At 42.2% G+C, this 20,811-nt stretch overlaps 1 protein-coding gene across 5 annotated transcripts in view; it reads left to right on the top strand.

The window, feature by feature from the left end:
• Window positions 1-20,811, top strand: part of htr2cl1 (5-hydroxytryptamine (serotonin) receptor 2C, G protein-coupled-like 1) — a 45,426-nt gene extending 24,615 nt beyond the window's left edge. For 3 of the 5 annotated variants that reach the window (XM_077545437.1, XM_077545436.1, XM_077545439.1), the window contains exons 2-7: window positions 10,557-10,692; window positions 14,174-14,863; window positions 15,010-15,210; window positions 16,306-16,593; window positions 17,438-17,631; window positions 18,439-20,811. In XM_077545437.1, coding sequence (XP_077401563.1) covers window positions 14,461-14,863; window positions 15,010-15,210; window positions 16,306-16,593; window positions 17,438-17,631; window positions 18,439-19,014 — 1,662 coding nt within the window. In that variant the 5' untranslated portion in view covers window positions 10,557-10,692; window positions 14,174-14,460 and the 3' untranslated portion in view covers window positions 19,015-20,811. Of the gene's footprint in view, window positions 1-10,534; window positions 10,693-14,173; window positions 14,864-15,009; window positions 15,211-16,305; window positions 16,594-17,437; window positions 17,632-18,438 lie in introns of all 5 variants that reach the window. The other 2 variants (XM_077545440.1, XM_077545438.1) reach the window with 1 other exon arrangement.

The following is a 20,811-nucleotide window of genomic DNA, read 5'->3' as shown; positions in this document are numbered from 1 at the left end:
GTTTTTTGCCTCGGCAGATAAAAGGTAGCAAACATTCGATATTCGAGCGAAAGAGAGCACTTTTTGGGTACGATGAGATGAGGAAAAAGTGGTGCTAGAGAGGAGAAAAAGTGGGTTAGCGGGGTCAATCAGGAGGAGAGCATTGACTGTTACTAAGAAGGAATGAGGTGCAGTTACCTGAAGAGGAAAACAGAAAATCAGGATTTCAATCACCACAACAGATGAGGTGCAATTCCACTTTCTATATAACAAATGTCAAGTTCATGCCAAAGCACCAGGTGGCGCTACATGCAGAAGCCCACAGAAATTCATTTTAGTAAAAGCAGTAACATCAATTGCAAGTCACTTTTATCCTAAATAGAACATTCAAGAAAATCAATTTTCTTTTTTTCCAGAGGTTCCAAAGTCTTCATTGTCTCATCCAGCTTAAGAAAATGTGCTGGAATCTTTTCAAGCAACTTTGTGCTTATTGTTGCTTGTTGACTTTTACTGCAGCACTGCGGAGAATCTCTTCTCACTTTCTCTTTATTCTCACTTTCCTTTCATTCCGCACCTGTGCTTTTATCGGTTTTCCACTGAGCGCCGTTCCACGTCCTCACACTTTTCTGCGTTGAAGTGTTTGCTGCTGCTGGTCAAATCTGACAGACACTATCATTGGCTTTGAGCATGCAGACGTGCCCAATCATACATGAAATGCAGCAGTGTGTCATTTTTTTCCCAGCAGTCTTCTGTTTTTCTCCCTCTCGAGGAGGCAATTACACGGGTCATCCTGAATTTTAATGGAGAAATAATGGAGTCGGTGGGAGATAAAGACAATGAGGCGCGGGTGGAGGGCTTGGAATGCTCGCAGCAGCAGCGGAGAGCGCCGAATAACAATCAGCAAGCAGAGTGAGGAATAACAATCAGACATGGAAGCCGTGTGCCAAGCCGGCGCGTGTGCGTACGTGCGTGCGTGTGTGTGTCCAGCACGCAGACGAGATGCCACTTTCCACATCTTTTTCTTTTTGTTTGTCTTTGCCGTAAGAAAAATGAACCGAAAAAATGGAGTTTGATGTCCTCTTCATGACACACGAGCACTCCAGAAGATTGCCGCATGCACAAATAACCTTTCTTTCCTTTACTGCACACTCACCATGGCAACAGTCCCTCTTTTTATTTTTATTTTTATTTTTTTTAAATCTTTGTACTGTTTAGTGGAGTCAACTGTGAATCTTGAGCCGACACTCAATCTTTCTTAGATGTAAGCACCAATTAGCAAACGTGGTCGTAATCCTTGAGCACAAATGTCCTGTGTCACATGCCGAGACAATTTGTGTGCTCGGCCCGTCTGCACGTCATTTTCCTTTCATGTCCGACTCGCGATTGATGAAGTAATCCAGCTGGTTTTACGGATTTTGTGCCTTAGTGGTCCATATTGCATCATGGCCTCTTCCTGAACTCCCGCTTTGCAGAGTTCAAAAAAGGTTGTCAGATTCTTGCCATTTGAGATGTTTGTGCCCTCGCCGCTCATGCCATGCAAATGAGTAATTCTTAATTAGAGAGACCAAAACCATTTATTATTAGTCAAGGAGGCCAATAACTATTTGGGGCCGATATTCATTTTCAGTAAAAGGGGAAAAAAAATATTTAAAATGTCATATTCCAACTGTTCTCTTCTTTGAAATGTTTTAAAAGGGAAGTCAACCCTAAATTTTTCTTTACAATATTCTATTGTATGTCCCCCACTAGTCTAAACACGGCATTCTGATTAATATTGCGTTTGTGGAATATAAATTTAGCAGCAAAATCCACCCATTTTTATCCATCTCAGGGGACGTCCATTTTGCCACCTGCTGTCGATTGAAGACGACATCACAGATGCTCAGAGCTAACAACCAATCACGGCTCACCTGTTTTCTGAATTTGGTCATGTGACGTTCACAAGCTGAGTCGTGGTTGGTCGTTACCTGAGCCCCGAGTCGTTTTCAGTGAACAGCAGGTGGCAAAATGAAATATATAAAAACGAGTGGATTTTGCTGCTTTCCACAAACACAATATTAATCAGAATGTCATGTTTTGACCAGTCGGGCGCATTGAACATTTTATTGTAAAAAAAAAAAAATGGCGGGGGGTTGACTTCCCCTTTAAAGCATTTTTTCCCCTCCATTCTTGGACCTTGGACATCTTTGTTTTAATATTCAAACAAATCTCCCAGGGCGATCAGTATGTCTTACAATGTTAAATACAAGTAAATATTGTTGCTCCCTATAGTTTTCCACAATAAATAATTTCCCCCCAAATTTCAAAATTACTTAAATGTTCAACTCACATGTATCTTTGTTTTCATTTCAAACAAAAACAAAAGATGCAGAGAGTTCCCAGGGTCAGCAGCATCTAATAAAGTTAACTGAAATTTTAAATAAATTGTTCCCTGAGGTTAACAGTGTTGTGGAGGAGATCCTCTGCATGTTCGTTTTCTTTCGGGTAGTGAGAATGTTGGTTCTCTGGATACAGGCTGGAGATCGATGAACAGTTCCTTCAAAGCTTTTATTTCTACAGAATATTCCGGGCACAAGTGAGTTACAGACAATGGCTGTAGCCTCTCACAAGTGTGAAGATTACAGAGGATTTACAATATTCTTATACTATCTTGAAGGGCGGTACCACACAGTTTCCAGTAAACAGATCAACCGGAGATGACCGGACGTACAGAGATACATTCAAGGACACTATTCACAAAACAAAAGCCCATTTGAGGAATAGAGGAGGTTTTTCAGTCATGACTGCACCTGGCAGAAATTGCGATAACACTCACAAAGATACATCCGCAGAACAAAGCTCTACTGAGGAAATAAGGAAATTAAAACAGTTATGACTAAATCTGGGCAGAAGACCCTCTTCAACAGTTAACTAATAATTTTTTTTTCGACTATCAGATTTTTTTTTTTTTTAAGAAAAAAAGGCAGATATCGATGTTTGTTAAAAAACTGAATACCAGCCGATAATCTGTCTATCCCAACTCTTAATGCTTGTCGGTGTCCGCAGCATCTTGGAATGCGATTTTTCAGTATTTATTGGAAGCGTTGCTTTTCCCAGAGTGCCTTGCTCAAGGTCACCTTGCAAGTGCTCAAGATGCAGAGCAGACGACTCTGATTCTGAATCTTCTCTCAAATCTTCTAACAGCGCTTATCAGAACCCCAGGAGGTCCACAAACCTTAAAAATAGATTTTGCCCTGTCATTAAAAAAAAGTGCAAATGTCCCACCCACAAAGTAAACACACTAAACCAAATGACTCCTCCCTACTTTAGCTTTGTTGTTGAACATTTTTATTATCGTGGGATAAACCCCTTGAGATGCAACATCTCATTTACGAGGGGGTCCCACACAAAATAAATTAAATACAAGGCAATCATAACGCTACACCAGACAAAATAAGAAAAGAAAAGAAAACAAACAAACACACAGAATACAATAACACTCAACAAAGACAACCTTAATCTCAACACAACAAAGTTCTAATTATTTCATAATAATAAAATTAATTTAAAAAAATACAGCATGACAATAAATTATTGAAAACATTGACTATCCATTTTTAAATTATTAAACAAAATATATAAAAAAATATGGAGTGAAGAAAGCAAACAAATATTAACATGTAGACTATTCCAATTAGATTGGGCAAGTCACTTAAAGCCTTTCTTCCCTATTTCTTTAGTGACAGGGGGGACTAAAAAAATATACTGTATATTAGAATTATTGTAATGTATAGTTGGCTGACTGTGGAACAAAATATTGTTTTAAACAATAAGGAAAATTAAAATGAATACATTTTAAAAGAAAGTGAAACCAATGAAATTGCCGTCAATAATCTAAACAAAGACACCCCAAATTATAATACATTAAACAATGATGAGTAAAAAAAATAAGTAACCTAAAATAAACCAACATTTTTACAAAGCACATTAAGGGGCTGTAAAATGTTTTTTGACGCTATCCGATTAACAATATCATCATAATCAATAATGGGCAAAATAAGTTGAACAATCATTTTCCCCCTAATATTAAATGTAAAACAATGCCTCGAACGAAAGAAAACACCCACACCGAAATTAACTTTGTTCGAAATATGTATTTGAAAGTTAGTGTTGAGTCAACCCAAACTCCCAAATATTTACATTGCGGCTCAGAAGCACATACCTCGGGTCAAAAGTGTCCAACTTGTAGACAATAACATAAGAATCGTCACCATGTCTTTGGCTATTGACTCTTTGATTGGCTTCCAGCAGTATTCTTTCTGGTCATACACAAAAAAAATGTTTTTGCTCATGGTATCTTTTTTTTTTTTTAAGGCAGGATTTAAATCCACTAATTGCTTTCAAATCAAATCACCAACGGGGTTGGAAAAGTTGCTATTTAGCGTCTTGAATGTGCTTGTAACATGGATGTGATCCAGCCCATCCGTCCTCCTGCGAGTCTTTGCGACTACTACTCGCTCACTGACGCTCCAGTCACGAGAGACGTGATGTCACGGCTCCGTGTGACGACTCTCATATTGATTCACAACACGCGCACATGCAGACATGCATGTTGTCTGTGAGGCAAGAGGAGAGCGAGGTCGTGCCTCTCATGTTAATTAGCCTCCTTTGGCCTCTGGGGGGTCTGGAGGAGCTTTCCGGTCCTTCTCTTCTTATCTTGTCCATCCTCCCTCCTCCATCCTTCTACGTGCTCACTCCCTTCAGCCACAAAAGTGTGAAGGTCAAACAGCCTCTCGTGCGCTTGGAGTCAACCTCTGGTTTATCGCGGGAATACGTTCCAGACACGCTTGTGATAGGTGAACAGGAGACTGTAGAAAAACATTTGGTTATATAGTTCCCACACACTTTAACACATTTCAGATTATTCTTGAAACAATTCCTTAGCGCCTCTTCTCACTGTCGCTCACACAGTTCCCCAAAAAGTGGCAAAATATGCTCGTTTCAAGCTGTTTATCACTCCCAGTTGAAGTTTAGTATCAAACTGACACGTCAAACTAAATAATTCAACATTGGATTTTACAAAAAAACTAAATGTTCATTCAAATCACAACGTTTCACTTAATGCTAACATGCTAACATCTAAATTGTCTCTGGTATTGAGATGCTAATAGGGGGTTGGGAGGGAGATGACAAAAATGGAGAATTCTCCAAAAATGCTACACGCCCCTCTTTGGACTGTGGGATTTATGTTACGCGTTTATTTGTATTTATTTATTCATTTTTATTCCCTGGTGGAGGTAGCAAATTTGTTCATTTCTGGAACATTTGGAGCATCGTTGTTGGCGGCACAGTTGATTGAGCCTGACTTGAGCTTCATTTAGTCTCTAATCTTTGCATCAGCATTCCTCCCAGATCTTTCTAGGATGGATGGTGTTCCGATAGTGGCATGCGCTTAGTGAGATTTTCAATTTTTTTCACGTTCTAGCCTAGCGTCATGCTAAAGGCCGTCTAGCAGGCCCAGCGCTCTTGACAGACGACAACAACAGCAATAACAATCGGCAGGAATTCTGCCCACCTATTATACCTGCCTTGACCCAACCGTCCTCGCTCGGGAACGCGTCCTTCAGGTGCCTCAAGGCTTTGTTGCCTCCATTTGGATTGATTTTTGTTTTGCTTTTAAAGCTTTCACCTTGTGTGAGTCATTCAATGCAATTTGCGTTTTGTGTTTGCGAACAATATTTGATTATAATAAAAGACATTTTAATCACAATTGCAAGCTGTAATGGTATTATGTAGGGATGGGCGAGTACCGATACCAGGTATCTTATCGGGCCGATACTTGTCCTTATCCCCCCCACCCCCCTCCTTTTCAAAGTATCAGTACTTTCCTCTTGTGGACGTTTTATGATCAATAACTTGAAACTGCAAGAATAGAAAACTGCCATTAATTTCAAGCAGCAGAAAAATGCTATAATTGGATATATACTGTACTCATGCTGGTATTGATTTTGTAAGAAAAAGTGGTCTCTGCAATTATTCTCGCATTAGGCATGGGGGAGGGGGTGGTTTGTGACGATGTTCAATAGGCTGCCTGCTATTGGATAGCAAAGCTCTAGCCTGCAAATGATGGGGATGACATTTGGTGGTGGGGCAGTAGACCGGATGACGCTCATCACCACTAATGGACGCCTCAATAAAAGCACTGAACGGCTTTATTGCCATAAAGTTCCCACGTGACTGATGATGCAAACGTGTTGGGCGCCAGGGTCACCTTCAGCATTTTTGTCTACTCCATCTGCTGACGTTTTCTCGGCTTGGGTGACTGCTGGAAAAGGCGAACGATCATCGGTCCCGTTTACATTTGAAAAGCACAATTGGTGAGACTGCAAATTCTTGCAGTCTCACCAATTGTGCCAAGGAAGAAAATACTGTAGTACGTGTTGCCGTGCCTTTTTTGTTTTTCTAATGTTTTTTTTTTTTAATGATGACTAGTGTATTCTCTTAATGTGCATTTTGTTGACCTTGTCGCGCCGTCCATCAGTCGTCAAGATGACAAAGCTTGGCGTGCCTCTTTGAATATGGATGCCGCTGCATATTTCAACATTGTCGCCATTGACTTTGAACTCTCAGCTTACACCAATAAAGACTGGACGCTAGCCAAACTAACGTGACTTTTCTTTCATAGTAATGTCCATATTTATATACTTTTAACCTTATAGAGTACACCTTCCAGCTGACGTATGCCATAACTTGCCGTAATTCATTTCTCCGACCTTCCTGTCACACAGCTGTTTAGCTTAGCAATTAGCATGGCTTCTCCGAATTCCATCTATATTACGTCTCGTTATCCCTTTGTGGGAACCATAAGTGCATCTTATTTGCTTCTGAAGACATTTAACATTTTCAATTTATAATTTTACTGTTTTTAATTTTCTTATAAACATATAGATGTGATATAATCATGAGTGTTTAAAAGAATACAGTGGGATGGTGATTTTGTGAACTTTATTTGAACTTCGTACCCTCAAAGCTGTTGAAGAGGGGAATGTGCATGATGTTGTCAGAGTCTCTTGTCATTAGGGACTGAAGGTCTGGGGTCAGATCCTGATTGCATCTGTTCCCCCAATCAAGAAGGGGAACTGTATAAAGATGTCTGTTCACCATCAACATTACACCTTTGTTCAATCTAGGAGATGACATGTCTGTCCTTTGTTCAATCAAGAGCCGGGAGGAGGATCCTTTTATCCTTTGGTTATAAATGAGTAGATGTTTTGTAGTCTGTACACACACTTGGGGCTCCAGGTTGCATTCAGATCTGGGTGTCCTAACTGTGTCTTTAGAAGCTTCTAAATAAATCTTTGCAAAGAATCCTTCTTCATCAGATCTCAATACAATTATTTGGAACACGCAAAGATTACACTTAATATAGTAATCAAATAATACCTTCACTTCCAAGAAAACAAAGATTACAAACTTATGAGTGACTGTAACGTAATTAGCCACACTAGTTAGCCAGCCAGCATGTTGCTAGCTAGCTGGCGTGGCATTGGTAGCATGGTGCTTGCCTTGACAGGCGCAAAATGTTAATTTTAACTCGCAATCTCGCGATTCGAAACCACTTGTTTTGAGCCTTGTCGTCGGTGTTTGTATACATGCTTTATATGTAACAACAGATTGGAGGTTGCTTGATAAGACAAAAGCATGCTGCAGATTTCCTTTAATGGAAGAAAACTTCTCCTTTGTTAGTTGATATTTTTTTCTTGGCTGAAAAAAATAGCCCACAGGTGAGCCACGGACTCAGTGTGTGCATCCAGGTTTGCTACATGTCACGTGCAGGACAAAAAAAATATTGGGCTGGGGAGGAGGAACATCACTGAAATGCAATGTCTGCTCTCCTCCACTTTGAATGAGGTTAGTGGAAGATGGATAGAAGGATGGTTGGAGTGCGATGCTGCCCACTCAAGGTCAAAAAGCACCTTGACGACACCGACAACAGATGTGTCCCTTTCTTTTTTAGTTTTTTTTTCTTTTTAACTGTCACTACTCCTCTTCTTCCTCCAAGCAGAGTCGGGTGGTTATGGCAGGTTATGACTCTTGCGATGGATGTGCTGTGACTTACTATATTTCTGATACATTTCCATTCTAAGGACTGCCTAGCAACATTGTGGCATCATGTATTGAAGAGTCCTAAAAATTGCTATTAACAGCACATACACATGACGGGGAACGTCATTAATGGCTTGGGCGTGAGTGGGAGGAGTAATGGCGTACAGCTTGAAGGTTTTTTGTGCGTGCGGGTCTGCCTTTCTTTGAGCTTGTTCGTGTTGCCTCACCACGAAGCCCCCTCCAACCTTTCCAAACCAAAAATACAATTTCAAGAGCATGGCACCTTTTTTAAAAAAAAAAATACACACAAACACACTGAGCGTTGCCAAGGACTTGTTGCCGCACCAAAGGTTGTGTAACTGGAAGGTTGTGCGTCATCCTACAGTGATTTTGTCGTCTTTTCCTTGACATCTTGTTTGCTTTGTCTCCTCACTGAATAATGTCTATTCAATATTAGAGAGTGATTTTATTTTATTTCTTGTTTAAACATATTTAAAATTTCTTTTGGGTTTCGCAAATGTCAGTCAATCTTCACTGAACCTGAATGAAGTGAAAAGCTCTGAGGGAACTTTGCCATTATCTTTAAAGAAGGAGTCAACCTAAAATTATTATTATTATTATTATTTTTTTTTTACAATATGTCATCTGTGCCTACACTAGTCTAAACACGGCATTCTGATAAATATTACGTTTGTGGAATATGAATTAAGCAGCAAGATCCACCAGTTTTGAATCAATCTCAGTGCCTGGCCATTTTTCCACTTGGTGTCAACTGAAAATTACCTAACAGTATCTAATGCTACGTTCACACCGAACCGAAAATATCACGACGCTATGCTGGTCTCGCGCATATTTGTTCACGGGATTGTAGGGATTTGTTTCGCGCCCCGCCACAACTGAGGAAGAGGATGGATTTTCGCTTCGGTTGGTGGTGCTAACTTTATTGTAGCATTGCTAGCTTGTTTCACACTTTGACAATTAAACAAACACACTAATCAGATAAGCCAACCTCCTTGCTTATCTTCCTTGAAGCAATCTCCTTTTTGTCCCGGTCCCCGTACGCGTACCTTGCCGTGTCGTACAGCTTCGGGTGCCTGCAAACCGCGACGATCAAGCTATCCTTGCTATGCTACACGTTCTGTAAACAATATGGGTGTCTTGCAACCGCTTCTTGTGTTTTGTCTGCTGTGTGACGTATTTGGTGATGTGAACTATCTCGACACCGATTGGCTGTCGCTGACGCAATGGCGCCCAAAGTTCAATTCAGCCAACGGCGCCCAAATAGGCGAAGTAGCAAAATGCTCGCCGGAAACGTGCCAAATGCGCCGCCTGGCACACAAACACGCCTGCCCGCGCAAAGTCCATTAACTACAATGCAATCGCGCCACCACAGTATAAGGGCTCAGGTAATTACAATTACGGTTTACCTGTTTTCAGGGTTTGGTCTTGTGACGTTCATAAGCTAAGCTGAATATTTTACTTCCCCTTTAATGGGTGCCAAAAAGATCAACACACGTGACACGACCATCAAGACCTTTCTGCTAGATGTGGAAGAATGTCTGATCTATCCAAAATGGTTGGTTGATTTTAATACTATTTTAGCCACGCCCATGTAGCGGGGCGACTTTGCCTAGCTATTTTTGTGGAATGCCATTTGCTTGAATATATCACTGTTAATAAAAGTGAAGTCAACAAACAGGATTTGCCTTTGCAGGCCACATATGCGTAAAATGATGTAGCAGGCCAAATCTGAGCCACGAGCCTTGTTTGTCACCTGCGGCCCATCCCATGTAACACTGTATGACTCCACAGTCTTAAATGGATCCAACTGGTCTGTATGCCAAGAGTGCCGTACATAAGAAAGGCTGTTGTGATCATTTTGTATTGACATGAATGCAGTTGGGATGAAATGCGAAACATCTTTAACAACCAAGAAGAGTCCAATTGTCTTGATTCAACTTTTTGCTCATGCCATCTTTCCCATAGCACCCCATTTGTCCTTCACTTCATCTTTGTCGTGTCATTTTGCATCACGTCTGCCTCGCATGGCGTTTTTCATATCTTTTGTCATATCGTCCCTCTCAGCGCAGCTGGTTTTGTAAGCTTCTGTGTCCTGCCAATCAAAATTCACTTTGATGTGGAGTCTGGACACAAAGGCTAACCTGTTGTCACAGAGTTCCAGATGGAATACATTTCAAAGTAGCTCTCATAATCCTCCCTCCCGTCCGTGGCAATGTGATTGCATTCTATCTGCGCGATCCATTAGGTGGCCGCCTGGCTTAGCGCTGATGAGAAGGCGCCCTTTGACCCAACATGATCTGACGCTGCTGTCAGAGGTGCTTGTTAGTATTTACAGTCAACCCCTCTTTATGGCTCCGTGCTACCGGCACGCTAAACTCAAGGCATGGACATGCCCGTTTACATTAAAGTGAAAGGCGTCAATTTGTCAGCGGTGCTCAAATACGAAAAGTCCTATCTTTGTGTCCCTGCAGGCACAGGGACACTCATGATCCTGCCGCTCCGGAGGTTTGTACTGACAGATGACGAAGGCGGCGACCAGGCGGAAGCGTGGCAGGAAGAGCCGGACGACGACGGGAAGGCTCAGTAATAGCAGCCGTCCCTCCCGAGGTGAGAAGCCGTCCCATCATTTTGTTTCTCTCAACTGGCAAGGTTGAAGGTTTAAGTTTCGGAGCAAAAGCAATACAATGTGCACACCCACGACGAAATGTAATCAAGTAAACGCAAACTGTAATCAAAAATAATGATGCAATCGAGATGATTCAAACAAGTGCAAGGCAATTAAAACATGATATTAAAATTGTGAACATGTGGGAGGATTTCCAGTTGATAAACACGTAGCTCTACTAGACGGGATTTTTTTATCATCTCTGTGTGTTTTCTGAGATACTTGACGCCAGCTTGAGAGTGCGATGTGCCAGATATGTCCACGCAACCGTCAGTCACACTTTGATGTGAAGAGCTAAGACACGTTTCTTCTTATTGCCAGGTTGTTGTTTTTTTCCCTCTCGAACTACGATTCACAGACACGCATTTCATGCGGAAACACCCACGCGATCTTGCACTGTTGCCATATTGTGTGTGTAAACACAAGCTTCGCAACTTTCAGGCCGGCTTCGTCGGAACGCTTCGAAATCAGCGGGTCGGCGCAATCCCGAAGCGCTGGTTCATATGCCAACAGGCACTTTGTGATCTTTGCAATTCATTAGTAGATGATGGGACTTAGGACCCTTACTGTGGAATTTCTGCACTCGAGAAATCATTTGTTGAGCTCAGTGATTGTTCATTAATCTATATTGAGTAAGCAAAGCACAATGATGCCACAAGGTGGTCCCAAATCAATATTTTCGTATTAGTTTCGGTGGCATTGGCCTGAGCTCAAAAACAGCGAATATGAGGGAATTCACTGTATTTGGCACCCGACATTCACGTTGTCCTTCAGCGCACATAAGTATGAGGAACAACAACAAGCAAACACGTGTATGTCGGCTCATTGCCTCCCAACTGAAACGTAGAGCAGTTACTTGTTAACCTTTTTGTGAACTTCTTCCCTGCATTCCAAAAGTTATTCAAAGAAATCATTGACCACAAGATGACAGAATATTGAGAGACCCAAAATGCCTTTAACCCTAGTCTTTGGTCAGGCTTTTTGGATCTGGACACGGCGGTATCTCCGGCACGCTAAAGGTGCCAATTGATATTCACCATGGACAACAAACAAGCTGCTGTTTTTGTGAATCTGGTAAAGGCACTTGAGTCTCTAAATCATTCCAGTCTACATTTTAGATGATGGAATATTGGACTCTCTGTGTCTCTTGTTTTGACAGTTACTGCTCTGGCTGCACAAGCTCAGTGAGAGTGGACCCGTACCACCTGCAGGGTTTTATTCTTAGTCTAGCTCTCATCAATATTTATATCAACGATAAAATCGGCAACTCCCTCGCCCGTTTGTTCACATAGTAGTGTAGTCAACACCACATCAAGAGACCAAGACATTATTGAGACTAGAGAGACAAGACTGAGTCAAAATGCTTTCGATTCCGAGATGAGACCGAGACCCTTAAATAGGAGTCTAGAGACCGGTTTCAAGACCAAGATCCGATCGCAATGACACAATTATTTTTATTTCCAGCTCCTCCCTCCAAACTGCCGTGACATTGGAAATGCTCTTTCTAGTTTGCACTTAGCACTGAACAAGCAAAACTAAATGTGTGATCTTCAACAGAAGAATCACCCCAGCGATATTCTGTCTCTTGATGTATTGACTTCTCAAAGGTTTGCTATAGCTCGGAAATTTTGCTCGACAGTTGAAACACACGTCAACACCTCTCTAAAGTCAAACCAAATGAAGCTTTCTTTACTGGAAGACAGATCGTCCTCAACACATTATGCTAAACTGTTTTTTTTTTTTTTAAATGACTGTCCTCCCAAATTTTGATTAAAGAGATCTACTATATAGATCATCTTCCAAATCTCACCAAAAGCAGACTTTGTCACTGGAGTATCCATTAACAGTCACTGCTGTGAGCAGGAGTCCCAAAATAGCCGTCTCTTCACTCATGCAGACAAATTTACTGATCCCTGTTTATCTATAAAACACTCATTGAAGAATCCATCCTATCTTCACTCACTGCTCTCCATTCATACCATGAAACACACTCTCCGTTCTAGCAATCTCGTTAACCTCGTCTTTCCCAAAGTACGAACCACTTATGGTCGATTTTCTTTTCAATTTTCTGCCCCAGAAGACCGAAACACCCTGAGCAAACAATAAAACTCACCTCATTCATCCTAATGTCATCATTTCAAAAGTTAATGAGGGCTACTGTACACTGCAGCAGCATTAAGCCTGAACAGTGTGCAGTCGATGTATTTGTATTTACGTTTATTTTGTTTTGTCTTCCTCTGTTGTCTGCTGCCTCTTGGCCAGGTCTGCATGGCAAATAAGAGTCTTACTGGGACATAAAAGGAATGAAACATATAAATGTAATGGATAAAAGTGAGAAGTAATACAATTACCTTTACAAGGAGCAAGTAAATTGAGCCCCAAAATGATTTTTCTTGGTTTCTTTGCACTTGAACCAGGAAGCTGAACTTGCTTTTTTTTTTTTCCTTTTTTTTTTTCTTCTGGAGAGCTCAGTATTGTTCATTCGGTAATTTTACCGATTTGACATGTCATCATTATTGCTCTCTTTTTTTTTTTTTTTTTTTTATATATATTTTTTTATTATTTAAAAAAATATATATATATTTTTTTTATTTTGTATGTGGGTGAGCATGTGAATGTGCGCGCGTGAGTGTATTCACTAGTTCACCTAAAACCTATTAAAAAATCCCATACCGTTGATTTAAACCAAACACTTCCAGCCAGAGTCGTGAGGCCGTCAGGAGACCCGAGGAAGGATCAAAGAAAAGAAAGGAAAGTGAGCTGAACTTGCTCATGTTGACAAACACTCGTGGCTTACCACACTCTGGACCCTGCAGTCTCATGTCCTTAAATGGGCAACAAGAAGGTGGACTATCTTGCCAACGATAGCAACTTGATACGCTCAATTTTGTGAAACATACCATTCTGTCCGCCTTTCCGCCGTGTCTCCCATACTTTTTATCTGCAACCATCTGTCTAGGGTGTTCTCATAGCAGGATCCTCTGTGAGATCCTGAGAATATGCTCCAGGGATTATAGTCTTTGCAGAGCTCATCTGGCTCTGTAATCACCTTCGGGTGCCCCAGATGGCACAGGAGGTGTTGGCGGCGAGACGGACAGGGGTGTGGTTTACCTTTCTCCTTCGCAGCCCGGCTGTGGATAAAAGGTCGGAGAGGAAACGGGATAAATCACTAAACCATCTGCGCAGTAACATGAAATGGAGAGACGAAAGCGGGGGGGAGTAGATAGGCATGACTTACTTCTCAGTTAATGTGTGCATTTCGAATAAAAGACATACAAGGAGCTCAATTTTACTCCTAAAAGACAGAAGAAATGGGACGAGATGGTGAGACTAGAATGAGAAATGATTGATTGGATGGAGAAAAAAAGAAAGAAAAAAGCGAAATTATAGACTTTAATGGCATTTCATGAATCCTTTCCCCAGATCCGTCCATGCCTGAAAAAGGATTTCCCCGCAAGCATCTTCCAAGCATGGAAACATAATGCCATGAACACCACTTGTTCACTTTCAAGATCCAGACGGAGGGTTCTGGAGCTGTGGTTTCCAAGCTGGGACTTTTCGACATGGGAGTTAAACCCTGAACCTGAACTTGAAATGAGAAATCGCATTTCCCCGCCTGTCTCTGTTTTAAGAATTCCCTCCAAACTTGTCAAGTAAGTCTCCCTTGATGCCTCTCCGACCTCCGACGGGTTAAGGCTCTCTCCTCGGGGATGGGCAGCCCGGCGACGGCTCCCCTCACCGGCTTCGGGACAACCGCCGCCACCTCCCCAGTGGTCCCGGGCTGGACGTCCTGGCCAGGAAACGGCTCGCCAGAGCTCAACCAGACCCTGGCGGAGGACGGCAGCACCAGCGGCATGGCGGTGGCCGTGAGCGTGGACAACTTCACACGGGAGGGGGTCATCAGGTCGGCCATGAACGAGAAGAACTGGCCGGCGCTGCTCATCCTGGTCATCATCGCGCTGACTGTCGGTGGAAATATCCTGGTCATCCTGGCCGTGTCGTTGGAGAAGAAACTCCAAAATGCCACCAATTTTTTCCTGAGGTCGTTGGCGGTGGCCGACATGCTGGTGGGCATCCTGGTCATGCCCATCTCCCTCATCAACATCTTGTACGGTGAGTCTGCCGACGCCTCACCACCCCGACCGGAAGGCCAATCTGAACATCCGGGAGCTTTTGGTTATGTTTGGGAGTTGGTGTGGGCGTACCCAAGACATGGCGCGCCTCACTTCCTGTTGCTTTTTGTTGTATTGTCCAAGCAGATTACTACTGGCCCCTGCCCACCACTTTGTGTCCCATCTGGATTTACCTGGACGTGCTGTTCTCCACGGCCTCCATCATGCACCTTTGTGCTATCTCGCTGGACCGCTACGTAGCCATCCGCAACCCGATCGAACACAGCCGCTTCAACTCCAGGACCAAAGCCATGATGAAGATTGCCGCCGTCTGGACCATATCCATAGGTATCCATATGTTGGTCATTCCTTTCTGGGTCATTCCATGCCAAATCTCTCAGTGGGTTTAACCAAGTTGATTTTAACGAAACTTGGTGTACTTGTTGATAATGATGTCATAACGCTAAATCTCAAATTTGGGAGCTACAGCCAGACAATTTTAACATTTTCGGTCAAAAGAGGCTTGAGCGCCTACCTCCATTGTTGGAAACCGAATTCAACAAGGATTCCAAATAGGCATCAATCTTCCAAATGATTACAGATTTGGAATTCTTGCTGAATCCCCGTTTCAACAATACCTGTTTGTGACCCAGAGGTTTCAAAGGAAGGCGGCCGGTGGGCCGTAGCTTCCAAACCACTGCTCCGATTGAACTAAAATTTGAGATTTAGTGGTGTACCGTCACTATCAACAAGTACACCAAGTTTCATTCAAATCTGCTTGGTTAAACTCACTGAGGTGACATGCGTGAAACAATCCTGTCATCCATTCACTCACTCCATGTACAAAGTAGTCTTTGCTCTCTCTCTCTCCCCCTCTCTCTCTCCCCCACCCTCTCTCTCTTTTTCTCTCTGGAAATGTGCAGATTGTGTACTTTTTCTTCAATTCCATTCTGCCTGTGATATTTAAAATCTGCAAACGTTTTTCTGTAGTCATGAGCTCAGTCTAATTTAATCCATAATTAATCTGGCTGTTGTCCAAGAGCGCAATTTTTTTCTTAACGTTTATGTTTGGGAAAGAAAAAAAAAAAGCTTTCAATTTAGCCCTTTCAGGTGAGGCATAAATTCCACACTACTAACAAGAGAGAGTGCATACAAAAAGCCCGAAAGTGCATTTTTAATGCCCACTGGGCACTCCAGACTACAAATGGTGTTGGAAGCAGCCAAAGTGAACCAAAACACTTCCGTGTCTCATTAGGAAGACAAGGAAGCCTCGATGAAAGAACATTTCCTTCAGTTTGAACGGCTCCAGTGTGCGTGTACAGGGATGCAAGCTGTGTGGGAAACTTTTGACACACGTTTGACTTGTAGTTGGGAGATGAACCAAAACAATCTTCTCCAAGTCATTCCAACGAAGAGCTTGACGAGCATTTTTGCATTTCGCAGGCGTCTCCATGCCCATTCCAGTGATCGGCCTCCACAACAAGGGCAAAGTGTTTGTCAACGGCAGCTGCGTGCTCCACGAGGAGCACTTCATACTGATCGGCTCCTTCGTGGCCTTCTTCATCCCGCTGGTCATCATGGTGGTGACGTACGGCCTCACCATCCAAGTGCTGCAGAGGCAGGCCACCGTCTTCCTGTGCGATGCCAAAAGGTCCTCCCAGCAGCCTTTGCAGACCCCCGCCGTGACTGGCCCCTCGCAGATCCATGCACACGCTCCGCCGGACCCAACAGGTGAGCTTCCAATAGGCCACTTTGCAATGTCGTCTACTAGGGGTGTTAGAAAAAATCGATTCTGCAATATATGGAGATATTACAGCGCGCAATTCTCGAATCGATTCGATATGCGGCCGAATCGATTTTTAAACATCCATTTTTTATGGGAACATTCAACAAAACATCTTACTTAGGGTTAGGATTCACACATTAAGCATGAAATAATGTTGTATTAAAGGAACATTAAGCCTTAATATTTTTTTCAGTGCTGTTCAAACATGAAACAGACTTCAACCTGTTTGTTAAATGCAGTGGCTCAGTTATAAGCCTGAATTTTCAGATAAATACATTTTCATACAAATCTTACAGTGTATATGTACAAGTTTACTGATTAGTATTTTCTAAATTTGAGTGAAAAAAAAATTGCGGTAATCAATTTATAGATTCGTATTGTGATTAATCGGTATTGAATCGAATCGTGACCCATGAATTGTAATACCAATTGAATCGGCAGGTACTAGGCAATTCACACCCCTATCGTCTACAATAGGCCGGAATTGCCACCATGTGCTTTTGAATCAGTTTTCCTGTTGAAATGTTAAATTACAGTCTAAGTCTCACAAGGAAGCAATTTACCTTGTGCAACATCTTCTTTTTGACTCACACCTCACACATTCAAACATGGTCCCTTGTGGATATAAGAAGAATGTGTTCCCTTTTTCTCAATAGAAGGCTGTTTTTTTTCTAGTGGTGACTTCTGAGAAGGCTATGGCTTTTTTCCAACCTGAACCTTGCAACTGTTGATTAGTTGTCGCTGAAATGGTGAAAAAGACATCTAAGATGTCCGTCTGCCCCGAAACAGAGCTAAAGCCGGCGCCTGAGCCCGGCATCCTCCTCAGTGTCTGCGCGTCGGAGAGCGTCAGCATGCTTCCCGGCTCAGAAGCGACGTCGCAGCTCAGCTCGCCGGCCGCCGGACCAGGACGGAGTGACGCCGCAGGTTGCCACGGCCGACGAGGAATGATGCAGGCCATCAAGAACGAGAGGCGGGCCTCCAAGGTGGGATTGACTCTGTTTCTTGTTATCGTTTGTCTTGAAAAGGTGCTAAATGTTTCCTTTTCAGGAAGGTACACATACTGTGTGAGACAAAATGTGGATGGAGTAGACACCTCACTGTGTCTTTTTATACTTACACTTACAAGAAGCCCCTTCATGTTAAATCGTTTGTGTACTGCAATTGACTCATATCTAATTTATTCATTTGTTAAATAAAGGAACTTCTTATAAATTATTGGCAAAACATGTTGCCATTTTTATGTTGAGGCAGTGTTGTCAGCATCTAATAAAGTAACTTAACTTAGGAAGCAGTTAAAGTAATGAGTAAAGTAATTAAATTACTCTTTCAAGGTCACTTAGCAGGAAGTAGTAAAATTACTCACTTAGTAGGAAGTAGTAAAAGTAATAAGGAAAGTAACTAAGTTCCTTTTTTAAGGTCACTTAGCAGGAAGTAGTAAAAGTAATGAGTAAAGTAACTAAGTTACTTTTTCAAGGTCACTAAGCAGGAAGGAGTAAAAGTACTCACTTCGTAGGAAGTAGTAAAAGTAATGAGTAAGTAAATAAGTTACAATTTCAAGGTTACCACCGCAACCTTGAAATTGTAACTTAAGTACATTTGAAGCAAAAGAATACTTTTATCATTCTTTCGTGGTGGCCTTTTTCACAGCGTCACTGGAGTGTTTCAGGTTGAATGGATTACTGCCCCCTAGTGGATTCTCCATGCAATGCATGGCGTTCTCTCCATCCATCCATCTTTTTCCTCTTCCTCCTCTTCACCTTCCTCTTTGCTCTCACTGTGTCCGCTTCCAGGTGTTGGGAATTGTCTTCTTCCTCTTCCTTGTCATGTGGTGTCCCTTTTTCATCACCAACGTCACATTGGTGCTGTGCCGCACCTCCTGCGGCGGGTCTCTGCTTCACGATCTGCTCAACGTCTTCGTGTGGGTGGGCTACATCTCGTCTGGGGTCAACCCGCTAGTGTACACGCTGTTCAACAAGACCTACAGGAGAGCCTTCTCCAGCTACATCCGCTGCCGTTACAACATGGGCGCCAACGCCAAAGTGGTCGGGGCCGGCCAGGCCTTCAAGAACCCGCTGCTAGCGCCGCCGTCGTCCTCGCATGCCGTCACACCGCTCCTGGTGGACTGCCACAGGAAGCCGAGCACCGAACTGGGCCGTGAAGGTAACTATCGAAACGGCGGCCAGCTAGCCCCGGTGCCGCAGGACGCCATGGATGACGGCACACGAATAGGGGGGGGCGCGACCCTAAGCCTCTCCGCGTGCCACGATGTTGGGGCCTTTTCTGACACGGAAGCAGAAACTGAGGAACAGGAACTGTCGCTCATCAGCTATAGCCCCACCTCCATTGTTCACACCAGCAGCGTGTGACGTTTTTGGACACTTCTGGCTCGGCCTGAAGCGTGTAGGAGGGCTTATCTGGGTAGTGGGAGCCAGTAGAACCCCGAAAAAAACGAATGTAGGACAACCGCTGGTCTAACAGCGCCATCTGGTGGCCACGTGGACCCTCTACTTTTTTTATGTAGAAGGAAAAAATGAACATTGTTGTTTAGACATCTTGTCACGCACGCACACACGTATGTGTATCTATATGTGTATATATAATTTTATGTATATGTGTAAATTTGTATATACATCTGTTTATATATGTAGATATATGTGTATGTGTATATATGCTACATATATGTATACATATACATATATATATATATATGTATACATATACTTATGTATATATATGTATACATATATATATGTATACGTACATACATACATAGTAGGTCTTCCTCAGATGTGATCCAGTCACATTTGCAAAGTGAAATTGGAAAAGATTAATCCAGAGGTCAAAGTTAATGTCATGGCAACTAGCACAGGCTTTTCAAAGGCATTCAAGGATGAACGTAGAAATGTTCTTTTAGGTCAGCCTTATTCATTTTCCTACAATGCGCTTTTTCTACATGAGCACGTGTGTGTTTGTTTGGACCACACTGGCCTCAGACCCACGGATGGGGGACCTCGTGAAATAGGATCTGTTGTGCATTGACACATCAAGAGAGGTTTACTGGCAGAGTTGGATGAGGAAGCCCCTTTGGAGTTGTGATCAACATTTGATTTGATCTAAACTGCTCTAATCAGAGAAACCATCTTAACTTATTCACTGCCATTGACGGCTATAGACGTCAAAATTCGTTTGAATTATTTCTATTAGTTTCACATTTTGTCCATTAAAAAAAAAGGAGAAAAATATGTATTGTACATTTAGAACAGGTATAGAATGTGATTAGTCATGAGTTAACTATTGAAGTCATGCGATTAATTACAATCAAAAAATTTAATCGTCTGACGCCTCTAACTTTTTAATAATATTTTCTCTTTTGTTTAATTACTTAATTGTTTAACCTCAAGATTAATCACAAATTTTATATCTGTTCTAAATGTACATATTATTATTATTATTTATTCTAGGTTTTCATACTCTTATTAACAAAAGTGAGCAAAAAAAGTGAAACTAATAGAAATAGTTCTACTACATTTTTTACGTCTATAGCCGTCAATGGCAGTGAATGAGTTCATCTCTGTCATCTAAAAAACAATATCCTGATCTATACCGTCTGAGAGAAAGTATCCTAATCCATCCCATCAGCGAGGGATCCTCATCGTAGTGATGAGGATCCTTCGCTGTGAAAGAATGTTCGCAATCGAATTGATTTGAGTAATGTATAGCATCCAAGAGATCATTTTGTGTCTGTCATCACTAATAGACGATGTCAAGTCAGAATAAAGAGGATGCATGTGTGTCCTTGAATGGAAACTAGCAGCAGGCTTGTTGTTGCTAGGCAACAACATTTTGCGAAAGATCAAGTTGTATTGTCCTCTCTCAAGGTACTGTGTGCAATGTTTGAGTCCCCGTAACCCGGCAAAAGATCGAATGACATCACAGCCTCATTTTGAAATCAACTCATTTGCGTATGAGCATGGTTACATGGATTGTTAAATACATCCACAAATATACCCTCAACTCTGCCTGTTAATAACCAGGAAGTCGCCAACAGTTTTTCCTTTTGACAATATTCGATCATCGAGCAAATGAGCAATTGTATTGTTCCGTTTCTTTCAAGCGGGGTGCTGCAATTTATTGATTAAAAAAGAAAAAGCATTCCAGTGCAA

The sequence above is a fragment of the Vanacampus margaritifer genome, chromosome 15 (assembly GCF_051991255.1).
Source record: "Vanacampus margaritifer isolate UIUO_Vmar chromosome 15, RoL_Vmar_1.0, whole genome shotgun sequence".
Lineage (NCBI taxonomy): Eukaryota > Metazoa > Chordata > Actinopteri > Syngnathiformes > Syngnathidae > Vanacampus > Vanacampus margaritifer.
This window is presented reverse-complemented; position numbering and strand designations above follow the sequence as displayed.